At 40.1% G+C, this 15,285-nt stretch overlaps 1 protein-coding gene and 1 pseudogene across 1 annotated transcript in view; one reads left to right on the top strand and one right to left on the bottom strand.

Moving 5' to 3' along the window:
* Positions 1–4,451: 4,451 nt before the first annotated feature.
* Positions 4,452–7,107, bottom strand: LOC115276732 (annotated as a pseudogene).
* A 5,630-nt stretch (positions 7,108–12,737) lies between these two features.
* The window catches only part of MFSD14B (major facilitator superfamily domain containing 14B), a 62,790-nt gene continuing 60,242 nt past the window's right edge, over positions 12,738–15,285 (top strand). The window contains exons 1-2 of the mRNA XM_029919705.1: positions 12,738–12,802; positions 15,065–15,161. Coding sequence (XP_029775565.1) covers positions 12,738–12,802; positions 15,065–15,161 — 162 coding nt within the window. The remainder of the gene's footprint in view (positions 12,803–15,064; positions 15,162–15,285) is intronic.

Here is a 15,285-nt window from a genome sequence, read left to right as displayed (position 1 = left end):
AGCTTAAGAAAGATTGATATTAATTCTTCTTTAAATATTTGATAGAATTCACCTGATGTTTTCTTTGTTCAAAGGCTTTTAATTACGGATTCAACCTTTTATTATTGATCTGCTCAGACTTTCTATTTCTGATTCAGTTTTTGTAGGTTATATGTTTCTAGGAAGTAACCTATTTCTTCTAGCTTACCAATTTTGGAGGTATATAATTGTTTATAACAAGATTTTTTTTCTTCAGGTTTTTTTTTTTTGGTAGTTTTGTGCCATACCTATTGGCAACTTGTTTTGTTTGTTTGTTTGTTTGTTTGTCTTGTTTTTAATTCTCAAGCTAGTTAACATACAGTGTAGTCTTGGTTTCAGGAGTAGAACCCTACAATTCATCACTTACATGTAACACCCGTGTTCTCCCAACAAGTGCCGTCCTTAATGTCCAACACCTATTTACCCCACCCCAAGCCCCATCAACCCTCAGTTTGATTAGTATTTAGGAGTCTTTTGTGGTTTGCCTCCCTCTGTTTTTATCTTATTTTTCCTTCCCCTCCCCTATGATGATCTGTTAAGTCTTTCAAATTCCACATGAGTGAAATCATTTGATACCTGTCTTTCTCTGATTTATTTCACTTAACATCGTACCCTCCAGTTTCATTCCCATTGTTGCAAATGGCAAGATTTTATTCTTTTTCATTGCCAAGTAGTATTCCATTGTATGTATATATATATATATATATATATATATATATATATATATATATATACCACATCTTCTTAATCCATTCATTAGTTGATGGAAATTTGGGCTCTTTTCATAATTTGGCTATTGTTGATAGTGCTATTAACATTGAGGTGCATTTCCCCTTTGAATCAGGATTTTTTTTATCCTTTGCATAATTTCCTAGTGGTGCAATTGCTGAGTCATAGGGTAATTTTATTTATTTATTTATTTTTTTTTGAGAAACTCCCATTCTGGTTTCCAGGGTGGCTACACTAGTTTGCATTCCCACCAACAGTACAATAAGGTTCCCCTTTCTCCATATCCTCACCATCTGTTGGCTGTTATCGACTGAATTATTCATTTCAGCCATTCTGAGAGGTGTGAGGTGGAATCTTATTGTGGTTTTGATTTGTACTTCCCTGATAATGAGCGACATTGAGCATCTTTTCATGTGTCTGTTGGTCATCTGAATGCCTTCTTTGGAAAAGTGTCTATTCATGTCTACTGCCCATTTCTTCACTGAATTACTTGTTTTTTGGGAGGATGTTGACTTTGGTAAGTTCTTTATAAATTGTGGGTACTAACCCTTTATGAGATATGTCATTTGCAAATATCTTCTCCCATTCCATCAGTTGCCTTTTAGTTTTGTTGAATTCTTTTTACTTACAAGGCATATTTATATTGCATCTTTTTTCATTTCTGAATTTACTATTTTAGCTTCCTCTTTTTCTTGTCTAGCTAAAAAAATTATTAATTTTGTTAATCTTCTGTTCATTGACTTAGTTGTTGATTTTTTTGCCCTAATATTTATCATTTCCTTCTTACTAACTTTATGCTTAGTTTGTTCTTTTTCTACTTTCTTGAGGTGTTAAGTTAGATTGTATATTTAAGGTTTTGTTCTTTTTTTAATGGAGGTGTTTATTGCTATAAACATTCCTCTTAGTGCTGCTTTTGCTCAACTCCATAAGTTTTTTTTAACATTTTATCAATTTTTGAGAGACAGTGTGATCGGGGAGGGGCAGAGAGAGAGAGAGAGAGAGAGAGAGAGAGAGAGAGAGAGAGACAGAATCTGAAGTAGGTTCCAGGCTTTGCACTGTCAGCACAAGCCCGATCCATGAGATCATGACCTGAGCCGAAGTCGGACACTTAACCAACTGAGCCACCCAGGCACCTCAGGCATGTATTCATTTCAATTTGAAGATTCCTTTCTTGCATTCTTACAAGCATTTCTTGTAAAGCAGGTCTAGTGGTGTTAAACTCTCTCAATTTTTGTTTGTCTAGGAATGTCTTTATCACTCCTTCATTTTCAAAGGAAAATTTTGCTGGGCATAGTTGTTTTTGGTTGGCAGTTTTTTCTTTTAGTACTTTGAATATATCTTCCCACTCTCCTGGCTTGCAAGGTTTGTGCTGTGAAATCTACTGATGATATTAAAAGAGTTTCTTTATTTGCGATAAGTGGCTTTTCTCTTGCTGCTTTCAAAATACTATTTTTGTCATTGGTTTTTGGCAATTTGATTATAAGGTATCTCTGTGTTCTCTTCTTTGCATTCATCCTGTTTGGGAACTTTTCAGCCTCCTTAATCTGGATGTCTGCTTCCCTCCCAAGATTTGGGAAATTTTCAACCATTACTTCTTCTAAAATATATTGCATATCCCAGAATTCATACATTGATTTTGTCAATGCTTTCCTATTAATCTTGCAGATTTTCTTCTGTTTTTCACTTTTCCCCTCTGATTGGATACTTTCAAATGATCTTTGAGTTTGAAGATTCTTTCTTCTTGATTGAGTCTGCTATTGATGCTATTGGGTTTTTCATATCATTCAAATATATTCTTCAGCACAAGACTTTCTTAGTTCTCTAAGTTCTATCTCTTTGTGGAACTCATTTAACTTATGTATTATTTTCCTGATTTTGTTGAGTTGTCTATCTGTGTTCTTTTGTGTGCTCATGGAACTTCTTTAAAACAACTATTTTGAATTCTTTGTCAGGAAATTCGTGGATTTCCACTGGGGACTCTAACTGAAAAATTATTCTCTTTCATTGGTTGTTTCTTTTTTCCTTGATTTGTTTTGTGTGTGTTACTGAGAGCCTTACACTGACAACTGTGCATTTGAAGAAGTCCTCTCTTCCAGACTTTACAGACGAGCTTTACTGGGCAAAGACCTTCACCTACAGCTGGGTTTGAGGATGCTGGCTAGGTGGGATTTGGCAACTTCGGCTCTGGGAGAGGGCAGCAATGTGGATCCTAGCAGCTCTGTCAGCTGAGATTTGCATCAGCAAACACTGTAGAGGTCCTCAGCAGCCAAGGCGGAAGGGAACATGGCACAGCAAGGACTGGCACAGTCTTCAGTGGTAAAGAATGCTAAGGTTCTCCTGCACTCCCTTTCCTCAGCACTTGGTGCTGAGGTGTGGGGTGATACAGTTAAAATGCTTCCAGTGCTTTTCTATGCAAACATCCTCAGGTTGTTGTTTTATTTTGTTTTCCTCCAATGGGTTTCTATGGCTTCACTGTGCTCCAGAACTCTCCCAGAGATATTTTCATTGGTAAGTAGTTGTTACATTGTTGTTTTCATTGGATGACAAGTGTTGGAACCTCTTAATCTGCCATCTTGCTTACACTATTCTCCTATAATACTTTTCTGAATTCCAAGTCCTTCTAGTAACACCTGAACCTGAGTGTGGTCTTCAGGATCCCCAACCGCAGAACTAAGTCATTAAATTCTTTGATTTTAGTGTAATGCAGTATTAAGCTTACCTTGTAAGGATGCAGGTCTGATTCAGGCTTCCCCTGTACTTAAAGGCCAAGGTGCCGGTTTCTCAGTATCGTTGGCCAATGGAAGGGCGCACATTGCTCAGGGAAGGAGGGACAACTCTTGTGGCACCCAATCAGGAGAGGCCAGCTAACACCTTTGACCTTTCTAGGGGCAGGCCTAAAGATGAAGGCTATAAGGTAATCACCTATTGCTTAGTCACGCCCTACATGAGGGTCTTGGGCCCACTCTGCGATTGGTCGATACTCTAAATGTTGTGATTGGCGCCCACTACTGCCAGTATTGATAGGGGGTAGGGAATGGATAGCTGTGCCTATGTTGTCATTTCCTGTAATGCCCCCCTCCTAAAAAAGCCCCTACACCGCCATGTTCAGGGCTCTCTCTCCACGTGGCCAGCGGGTTGGTGGAGTCTGTGAGCCCGTAATAAAGCCCTTTGCTTTTGCATGCGTGACTCGGTCTCCCTGGTAGTCTCTGGTTTCTTTTGGGGTGATATTAGAAACTTGGGCATAACAACCTCAATCTTTTTTTTTCTTCATTTTTTTAATTTGACAAGCAGCAATATCATGTTTGTCATTTTAATGTAGATACAATTATTAGGTTATCTGTTATATTATATTACAATATTTAAGTTTTTTTATTTGTCCTTTAAGATACATGAAAAAAAAAACACATCAACTGCAAATGTGAAGGGGAGAAAAAGCATGGTACCCAACCAAATTTCCACATTTCAGCAATACTTCACTCATTCTTTTAATAAAGTTTTAAGAAATGTCATAATGACATGAGCTTGAAATATCTCTAGGCATTTTCTCTGATGCTCATGACGTGGCACTAGTGATGTTGGAAAGAGCAGAAAAACAGGGGCTGCCAAATGACCAAACTATGGAGGCACAGGCCTGCTTCTTCCCACAGGAACACACCAAATGGTGATGGCAATGATCTTCTCACACCCACTACAGGAAAGCGACATCATGCTACGTAACTTTATTCATCTGCTGACGCTTGGCTGCATTCGATGTACTGTTTGTCTATCAGAACTTCAATACACTTCTTAATCATGCTTATACTAGGATTAAACCTAGCTCTTGACTTGCTAATCACCTCTTGAATAAGGGCATTTTGCCGAAGTACTTTTTGTGCTTTCATGATATGAACTATAGCAGCTTGAAGATACATTTTCCGGTCCTCATCTACAGCACTTCTAGTCTGCTCCGTTTCCTGTGGAGTGTCTTTCTGTGTTGATGTAGTAATTTTAAATTTTGTTCTTTTACTGCTAAAGTTCATATTTAATGAAAATGAAGATTCTGCATCAATGTCTTCCTTTTCTGGACTATGGTTAACCATTTTCACATCAAGTAATGATTTGTTTTTGTCAGTTCCTTTTCATTCATCTGAGTGCTGTGTTGAAGCGCTTTATAGCTGACAGTTTCACTGTTGTTAAAGGCAAGAAGAACTGCCATTTTGTGTGTTGTAACCAAGGCTACGTATGGTTTGCCCAAATAGTTCATTTTAACTTCACCTGTACAGAGACAACGTAACCATGTAAGTTTCCTTCCACTGAAATGCTGGCTGTGAAATAATTCAAACACATGTACACTTTTTTCCAATTTGAGGAATTGCAAATGTAGATGAAGGAGCCTGAGTAAGAAGCCATTTACCAGCCTGTAGAACATATATTTGAAAACTAATTCCCAAATCTATTACTGTGTCTTGAATTTTGGTAAAATTGTTGAACTTATTGTTGAGATCAGCACTGACACTCATATCTGTATACATCTGATGAAGCTTGCTGGTAAACTCATAACCACAGGCTTGCTTTAATTTATTGACCATGGCTTCTTCAGAATCCATAGACATAGATAACCCATGAATTAAATGCTTTGCCAGCATTCTTGCATAGAGCTTTTGAAAAACATCCTTATCATCGATATACTTGATTTTTTTTTTTACATTTTTTATTTTTGAGAGACAGTGCGAACAAGGGAGGGTCAGAGAGAGAGGGAAATACAGAATTCGAAGGCAGGTTCCAGGCTCTGAGCTGTCAGCACAGAGCCTGATGTGGGGCTCGAACCCACCAACCTTGAGATCATGACCTGAGCTGAAGTCGGATGCTTAACCGACTGAGCCAGCCAGGCGCCCCTCATCGATATACTTGAAAACAGTGATGAAGCTTGTGAGTTTGTCTTCTACTTCATTCTCAGTCATCCCTTTTGCTGACTTCTCTAGTAAGTTGTCACAGTACTTGGCAAGTAGTTCAGGTGCTTTGCAAACAGACTTGGGTTCTCTGTAATTTACAACTGTTGTAAGGGCCTTATCTAATGTACTCATAAAGTGCTGATCAACATTTAAAACAGTGTTGATTAGTTGAACAAATTTACCATGTACTTCCAAAACTGACTCCACAAATAGTGTTGGCATATTTTCCTTAGTAAGATTACTGGTTGCTCTAAGGCCCTCATCATGGATATGATTTTGCAGCCCCTGAATCATGAGGTAAACCAGTGGACACAGCTCAAAGTAAGACATACATATTTGCCATGTCATTTTTTTTCTCTTGTCGGATGATATTTTAACATTCTGCATGTAAGAACTGTAAGTGGTCTGCTACCATTCGTTGCTGACATTCATGACTCATTTTAGTATATGAACTTGGATGCAAGTATTTTCGACATCAAATTTCTTCATCTTTTAATCTACCTAGAACCTTTTCCATATACTGTGAGCAGTTTGATTCTTGTAATAAATTTGAAGCTTCTTGTTTGTAATACTCTCCTGTTTTAGTCAGAAAGGAAGACTCAACGATTTCCTGATATAACTTTAAGGGGAATTTTTTCTTATACTGTTCAACATGAATAAAGGAGTTAATAACCCCATAGATTACTTTCTGGTTCGGGTCTTCTCCACCATGATCATTTTTTATTTCTTGGAGCAGCATTTGTATAACGATGGTCTGAAGTGGTTCGACCATCAATTTCCTCCACATATCCAACGCTAGCTCTCCTACTTCCGTAAGTGGTTCATGCACATCTACGCCACCGTAGCCATACTGAAGGTCAGCTTCTTTCAATTTATTCTTTTTTAATAAACTGGGTGTTGAGATATCTATACAAGCGGTCCATATAGTCTGCACCTTTGCTATACTCCTCCCAATACCTATGATACATAACAAGTACTTGTTCTTCAGACTCCAGAACTCTCATGTACAAATGCCGGACATGCTTTTCCACAAAAAATCTTAGTTTCTGTATAAAGTCTTTGAGAAGCTATCGTTCCATGTTGCTCTTTCAACGTATTCCAACATGACAACAGCTTTGATTGTCGTTAAAAGTTTGTTCCAGGGGAGCCTGGGTGCCTCAGTCGGTTAGGCCTCCAGCCTCGGCTCAGGTCAGATCTCACGTTCGTGGGTTCGAGCCCCGCGTCGGGCTCTGTGCTGACAGCTAGCTCAGAGCCTGGAGCCTGCTTCCGGTTCAGTGTCTCCTTCTCTCTCTGCCCCTCCCCCTCTCATGCTCTGTCTCTCTCTGTATCAAAAATAAATAAAACATTAAAAAAAATTTTTTTTAAAGTTTGTTCCATGTTTCATCAAATCTACTACTCTTGGTTTCAGAGACATTGTGCAAGTTTAATGCTGAAATCTGCCATGGCGCACAAACACAACAAAGCCCAAGGCCACCGCAGCTCTGGGACAGGGGCGGCAGGGAGAGGGGAAAGGGCAGTAGGAGAGGCTGGCTACGTTAAACAACCGTTCTCCTGATCGCAGGGTTCCCCCCAGCCCCTGCCCCCCACCACATGCTTCGGTCTCCTTCTTTCGCTACCTCCCTTAAGCTTACTTCAATCTTAAAATTAAGCTTTAAGATAGCATGATTGCGGGGCGCCTGGGTGGCACTGTCGGTTGAGCCTCCGACTTCAGCTCAGGTCAGATCTCACGTTCCTGGGTTCGAGCCCCACGTCAGGTTCTGTGCTGACAGCTAGCTCAGAGCCTGGAGCCTACTTCCGATTCTGTGTCTCCTTCTCTCTCTGCCCCTCCCCCTCTTGTGCTCTGTCTCTGTACCAAAAATAAATAAAACATTTAAACAATAATAAATAAATAAGATAGCATGATTGATTCATTTAAATGGAAAAAAAAAAGAACAAAAATATATAATCAAACAGAATAAACTTTCATATTCCTCCTCTCAGGAGGAAGAACTGTATTAGTATATTTTGCTCTAACATGGTAATATCGATCATCAACAATTGTTAGAAGGTGGAGGAGGAACAGTGATGTATCCTCCAGACTTTGAAGACCAAAAAATGAAGCAAGACACCCCATATCATTTACATAGTTTTATTCAGGGTAATGTAGTAACAGCAGGATTGGGGTTGGGAATCAGGTACATGACAATCCAGGTGCTGTACAGCTATTTTCTGCCAAGTCCAGACCTGAATCCACAGATTTTACAGAGGAAGTTTAGTGGTGCCATGTGTACCAGAGGTGAAGGAGGGGAAGAAACTAGGTATCTCTTTCTGCTGGTTATCTAAAGTGGTGCCATCTGTGTGCCAGAAGGGAAGGAGAGGAAGAAACTTTTATCTCTACTAATTATCTAAAGAAATTTAGGGAAGATCAGAACAAGCTTTCCTGCCTTCTGGTGGGGGTATAGATTAACCTCCAAAAGGTCTAGAACACATATCCCCAAGGGAAGTCACTGCATAAAACATAAACTAGAGGTAGGGCCAAAGATGGAGTCAGTGTTGTCAGGTGTTGTCAGCACTCCTACCGACATTATAATTGCATCATTATCTCGTACTGATTTTAAGATTAGCCTTAGTAGAATCACACTGTGAGGATGCTATGGTAAAGAAAAAATAAACTTCAAAAATCTCCATTGCTCCCTCTAGAACAACTCTACTGTGAGTGTATCTTAAGAACATGGCCTGCAAAATTTTCTGGTTTTTGGACCCAGGAATCAGGAAGTGATACTCTAGCTCACAAATGATATAATTATTATAATCAAATAGCACGACAGCATGCATATATTTTCCTTTTTGTTTAGAAAACTATTTGTTTAACTTAAGTATTCATCCAACAAAGTACGCAAATCATGAATATAAAATTGATTACTTTTCACCAAACGTGCACATCTGTGTACCCAGCATCCAGATCCAGAAAGAGAATACGATCAGCCCTATAGAAACCTCTACAATACTGATTATCCTGATGTTGAACATAAATTAATTTTTTTTGTATTTTTGAGGCATGTGAAAGGAATCATATTGTCTATATTCTTTTATGTCTGGCTTCTTTTGTTCAACATCATCTTGTAAGATTCAGTGATGCTATTGAGGAATAGTAATCATTCATTCATTGTCATTGCTATATGGTATTTCCCTGTGTAAACCGCCATGGTTTAGGAGATCATACATACATTTTCTTTCCAAAATAATACACTAACTGCATTACGCTGTACAAACTTTATGTAAAACAGGGTTTCTCAACTTTGGCACCACTGACATTTTGGACCTCATAATTCTTTGCTGTTAGGGAAGATCCTATATGTATTGTAGGATGCTTATTAGCATCCCTGGCCTCTTACCAACCTCCCCAATCTGGGAGTCATGACAATAAAAAACATTCCCAGAATTGCCAAATGCCCCCTGGGAAGCAAAATTACCCCAGGTTGAGGACCACTGGTTTAAAGAATGGGACAGTTTTATAGAAGCTTGGGACTTGTATATGTGCCATTAGAGAAAGTCTACTGAAAAAAAAAAAGTTCCGCTTGTCTTAGCCTAGATTTAAGCATGTGAGCAAATGTAGCCTCCTCATTAGTAATTCAACAAATAGCAAAACCTACTATTTCTTTTTTTCCTTTAAAATATAAGTGATTTTTCTTTAAATTCCAGTTAGTTAAATATGGTATAATATTAGTTGCAGGTTACTTTACAGTGATTTAACAGTGCCATACATCACCTGGTGCTCATCACAAGCACACTTGCTAATCCCCCAGAAACAGACTCTTAACTACAGAGAACACACTGATGGTCACTAGGGGAGGTCGGTGGGGGCATGGGGGGAACAGGAGATTGGGGATTAAGGAGTGCTCTTGTTGTGATAACCCAATACAATTTCAACAAGGGAGAAAGCACCAATAGCACATTAAAAGAAGCAAGAAAGTCAAAGGCTTCTGCAAAGACGGTGTGAGTGATATTTTCAAATGTTACTTAACTGTTCCCACAGGTGTTGAAAGGAGAGAATATTAAGAAAGAAACAGAAAATAATTGAGAGCTTTACATTAATTATCTCGATGAATTATCTCAATTATTTCTATGTATAATTACATACTGTGGTTTTTTAAATTAATCATCACAACAATCCAACTTTCTTAAGGCTGTACAAGCAGTAAGAGGTGAAGAGATTCCAGCTCAAGTTGGTCTTCCAGCTACTACTGTCACCATTTCTTTTTGTTTATTTCTTAAAAGTTCTGAATTAAAGGACCACAGGTTTTTAAAAATATTAAATATCTGATCCACACGCACCTCAACTAGTAATTCCAGCTAAAATTCTAAAATTTGGTACAAACATACTAGGAAGGAACAAGAGATTGCATCATTACCCTTGTACATGATTCCTTGGATTGTTACTCGTTCCATTTGTACCTATGAATGTTTCTTTTTTTTTCAACGTTTATTTATTTTGAGAGAGAGCATAAGCAAGGGAGAGGCAGAGAGAGAATTCCAAGCAGGCTCCATGCTCATGGGGCTTGATCTCACAATAGTGAGATCATGACCTGAGCTGAAATCAAGAGTCCGACGCTTAACTGAACGAGTCACCCAGGAGCCCCCTTATGAACGTTTCTGCCTACCAAAACAGGATTAGCAACATACAACATACTGTGAGTCCAGTAAAATGAGGTAGGAAAGACTTCTAATCCATACTAGGAACCCTTCTTTCCTAAATACACCCTGTTTGAAACAGTGTTATCCTGGTTTAATTTCTTCTACAAGCATTTATAGAGCATCTCCTGTTCTGGGAACCGAGCCAGGCCATGGGACTATAAAGATAAAAGAAAGAAGTTCCTTGTCTAAAGAAGTGTATGGTAGGCAGAATTCTAAGATGGTCCTCAAGACTTCCGTATTCTAGTGTGCAACTCCTCCACTTGACTGCAGGCAGGATCATTGAATATAACGAGATATCACTTCTGTGATTAGGCTACTAAAAATCAGTTGACTTTGAGTCAATCAAAAGAAAGACTGTCCTGGATGGCCCTCACCTACTCAAGTGAGCTCCTTAAAAGATGAAGTCTCAGAGAGGAGTGGGAAGAAGCAAACTGTTGTGGAGAGGACCACTTAGCAAGTATCTGAGAGCAGCCCCTACATGACGAGAGCAGGAGCTAATAGCCAGCAAGAACATGGGGCCCACCATAGTCATAGGACCACAAGGAAATGAATTCTAGCAATAACTTGAGAGAGCTTGGAAGCAGATCTTTATGTAGTTCAGCTTCCAGATGAGTATGTGGTCAGAAGACATCGTGATTTTACCCTAGTGAGACCCTCAGCGAAGCCTGTTAAAATCTGCCAGATTCTTGACCCACAGAGACTAAGATAATACATTGGTGCTCACTTCAGTTGCTAAATTTATGGTAATTTGCTATGTAGCATTCGGAAAGTAATAAAGTGTATAATTAATTATATATTTTTTTAGAATGAGAAATTGGTCTGTTTTCTTCTTCTGATTATAAAAGTATACTAAAAGTATAGTCTCAAATCAGAAATTTATATGAAAAATATCCTTAGTTCCAAAGTCAATATTATTAAAGAAGTACTTTCATTCTCTTTTTTTAAGTTTATTTTGACAGAGAGAGGAGGGGTTAGAGAAAATCCCTGCACTCTGTCAGCGCCAAGCCTGATGCAGAGCTTAAACTCACAAACCATGATATCATGACCTGAGCAGAAATCAAGAGTTGGACACGTAACCAACTGAGGCACAAAGGCACCTCTATTCTTTTTTTAAATTAATGTTTTAAAAAAATCAAACATATTATTGTTTTACAATCTATGTCACAGTATTGTATGCATATTTCATGTTCATGCACATCTTTAAAAATCAATAAAGAAAAAAGCAGCATTTCCCAAGCCATGTCCTATGCATCTACAAGATATTAATTGGTGTTTCAAGAATAAAAATGTTTGAGGAACACTGCTTACTGTATCTTCTCTTTGGAAAAATCATGATATGCATCAGCATATTAAAACTAGAGGAGGGGAGCCTAGGTGACTCAGTCAGTTAAGCGTCTAACTCTTGGTTTCAGCTCTGGTCATGATCTCACAGATCGTGGGTTTGAGCCCCACATCAGGCTCTGTGCTGACAGCAAGGAGCCTGCTTGGGGTTTCTCTCTCCCTCTTTCTCTACCCCTCCACAGCTCGCTCTCTCTCTCAAAAATAAATAAAACGAGAGGAAATCTATCAACAAAAAAGAAAACATTTAAACTTTGTAATTATTTAACACACGCAGTGGTTTCCTACCAGGGGAACACTCTTCCTCCTTCATACCTATTAACATCCTGAGGCGCATCTTTCCATTAATAATATGAACTCTAACAATTGAAGATATCTAAACCACTCTTGGATGAAACAAGATAACACATGTATCTTTGCGTGAGCACCATTACTTTCCTAGAGCCAGGATGTTGGATTAAATTATGTGGACTCCCAGGTCATTTTTTTTTTCATTTAAAAAATAGGTTTACTTATTTTTGAGAGAGAGAGACAGAGTGTGAGTGGGTGAGGGGCAGAGAGAGAGGGAGACACAGAATCTGAAACAGGCTCCAGGCGCTGAGCCGTCAGCACAGAGTCTGAAGGAGGGCTCTAACGGTGAAAAGTGAGATCATGACCTGAGCTGAAATCGGATGCTTAAGCTACTGAGCCACCCAGGCATCCCTGGATTCCCAGGTCTTTGACCTTGATTAGTGCAGAATCAATTAAGAGATTAGGGTAAGGGTCTGTTTAAATCCTATGGTATAACTGCCAACATAATGCAATTATACAATTCACCTCTTAAAAATTACTTTTATGATTGTCCAGATCAAGGGACCACCTCACAGTGCTATCATCAAATACTATTTACAGTGTTATATTTCTGCCAAAGCATTCCAACTGGGATCTTCACAAACTGGTATACATTTGGAGGATCATCAGCAAAAATGACAGGTTTCTCTTAGCATTTTAAACAATTCCAATTAGACATTTTTATATAGACAAAGAAGGCAGAAGCAGGATGAAAGCATGGCTGAAAGAGGCAAGCAGCCTTTAACTCCACAGAAGGATGGAGCTATCCGTAAGCGAATTGGGTGTGTTTACCACATCTCTTCTCCGGCTACGTTTAAGTAGAGGTTAGGTGACAACCTGCCTAAGATATTGTTGGGAAATTTCTTACTCTGAATTCAATGCTGGTGACTTCTAAAATTCGATCAGTCTCCCATTGTGTGGGAAGCAGCAGCAAGGAGCTAGTAGGGAGAGTGTGATGGAGCAAAGCTCTTGTGCACTTACAACCCTTGCAGGTGTCCCAGTTCCTCACAGGTTAAATCACTTGAGTTAAGAGGTTAATTGTACAAATGTCCTTCAAGCTTCTTGAGTTAAAATGTTAATTGGATATATGTCCTTCAAGCTTTGGCAATCGTTAAGATAGTCATGTTTCCAGGAAGTGTGATACAATGATAACAGTAAGACCAGAGAAAATGTTATCTAGAAGAAAAAGTTATTTCACAGCTGTGTCTGTGTTATGTATAAAACTGCTTGCATGTGAGAAATAAGGCGGCAACGTGGGCATCACTCATGTTGTCCCTCCCGTTCCATCCTTTGATTCTCTCTTTTCCTCATTCCCTTATCCTTGCGTTCCTGCTTCTGTGCCCCCGCGAGCCCACGCACTACACTATTGTGAAATAAAGTGTCTTCATTCAAAGCCAAGTAGGAGTACAGTCCCTGCATTAAGAGGCAATTCAGGTTGATTGCTTGAGATCAAGAAAAGAATAGTGTTCCTTCAGGAAAAGCCAATTTTGTACATCAATGTCTGAACAGAAGTGTAAATTAAGCTGTAACTCTGTAGGCCAAGTGCTACAGACTGAATTGTGTCCTGCCCAAAGTTCGTATGTTGAAGCCCTAACCTCCAATGTGATGAGATTTGGACATAAGACCTTTGAGAGGTAGTTAGGTTTAGATGAGATCATGAAGGCAGGGTGTTCATGATGGGATCCATGCCCTTATAAGAGAAACCAGAGAGCTTGTCCTTGTGAAGACACAGCAAGGAGGCCATCTGTAAGCCAGGGAAAAGAGCTCTCATCAGAACCTGACTGTTGTTTAGGTCATCCAGTCTATGGTATTTGTTATGGCAGCCTGAGCTAAGACACCAAGGTTCTACTAGCTCAAGGCCTGGGATGGACCTAAGCCAGTGTATACAGTATGTCAGAGCACACAAACATATTTTGGATTGTGGATGAACTCTTTGGAACTTTAAAAATAAACTTTAAAAATAAAACTGCTAATTACTTTATCAGCAAAGATGGGCTTATTCAGAAATATCAGTGAACTGCAATTCACGCCAAGCAAGCAAGCTGGTGGCAAATCCCTGGACAAGCCCCAAGAACAAAGGAGAGGAATGTTCTCTTGCAGAGGAAGTTGAGAAAGCTGTTACAAACAAAAAGTTCGCTGGAATGAAGGAGTTTGAAGTATAATGGTTTTTCATTGGAGCTTGGGAGAGAACCTTTCTTCCTTTTGTTGGGAGAATAACCAGCAGTTAAAGCACCGTGGAGTTGCAAGGTGGGTCTGTCTCTGTTGGGTCTACAGTTGACCGAAGGGATAGGGCATGACAGCTGTCCCTTCTGCTTTCCTTTTATTAATTTTCACAGTAATAACTTAAGATGTAAATCATAAGTGGATTGATAGTACTTACTTCATTCTCGGTTAAGTCCATCTGGGTCTAATGAGGAGGAAGACATAAAGTACTAATCTTCTCTCAAAGAGGCATTGAATACTCAACCATCTAAGCAGGAAAAAAATACTCTGAGTATCAGTACTCCAAATCGGTATTGTTTGTTACCTCGGCTTTTTAACTACCAAGTCACTTTCCTTTTGAAGCTTGGGTTGGCACCTGCAGAGTAGGATGTGGCATCTCATTAGGTTCCTGAGGGCCAGTGATGAAGATATTAGTATTTATGAAGACCGGCTTCGTGTTAGTTTGTGTACATCATCACCTTACCTAGCTATTTCACACGCGAAGTTCTGTGCTGCTGAGTAATCCGTGCTGAAGCTATCAGGGGCCCGGGACTAGGACAGGGGCCCGCACTTTTCCTAACGTTGTCCTTCCCGCGCACCCCGCAGCCTGACTGGGCTTTCCTTCAACTTGTTCGGATTTCGGAGAGGTACAGATCGTCTTAGTCTATGTGCATATAGCGCTTTCACAGTTCTGGACTCCAGACCGGGCGAGGGGAGGGTTGTCCGCGTGAGAACGTGTCCGTTTCCGTGCCTGAAGAGGACACCAGGAACCGTTCCACAAGTGCCGAAATCACAAAGAGTCACGCATCTGAGTCACTTTCCCAGACTGGACCGTGTTTCAGGAAACAGAAAGTACAGCGGGGGCCGCCGCGGGGAGATGACGTACTTCCGGCGCACGGCCGCACGGGCGCCTTCGGAGGCGTGGAGGTGGGGCCTGAGGTAGGCGGGGCGCTGCCGGAGGCCTCGGGCGCTGGCGCCGCGCTCGAGGCGGGAGCTGGGGCGCCGGGCGGGGCCTCCTCACCGTCCAGAGCCGCCCCTGACGCCGCTGGCCGAAGGGAGAGCC

Source organism: Suricata suricatta, chromosome 13 (genome assembly GCF_006229205.1).
Source record: "Suricata suricatta isolate VVHF042 chromosome 13, meerkat_22Aug2017_6uvM2_HiC, whole genome shotgun sequence".
In the NCBI taxonomy this organism is placed as follows: Eukaryota; Metazoa; Chordata; class Mammalia; order Carnivora; family Herpestidae; genus Suricata; species Suricata suricatta.
Note: the sequence above shows the minus strand (reverse complement) of the source record. Positions and strands in the feature narration are given on the sequence as shown.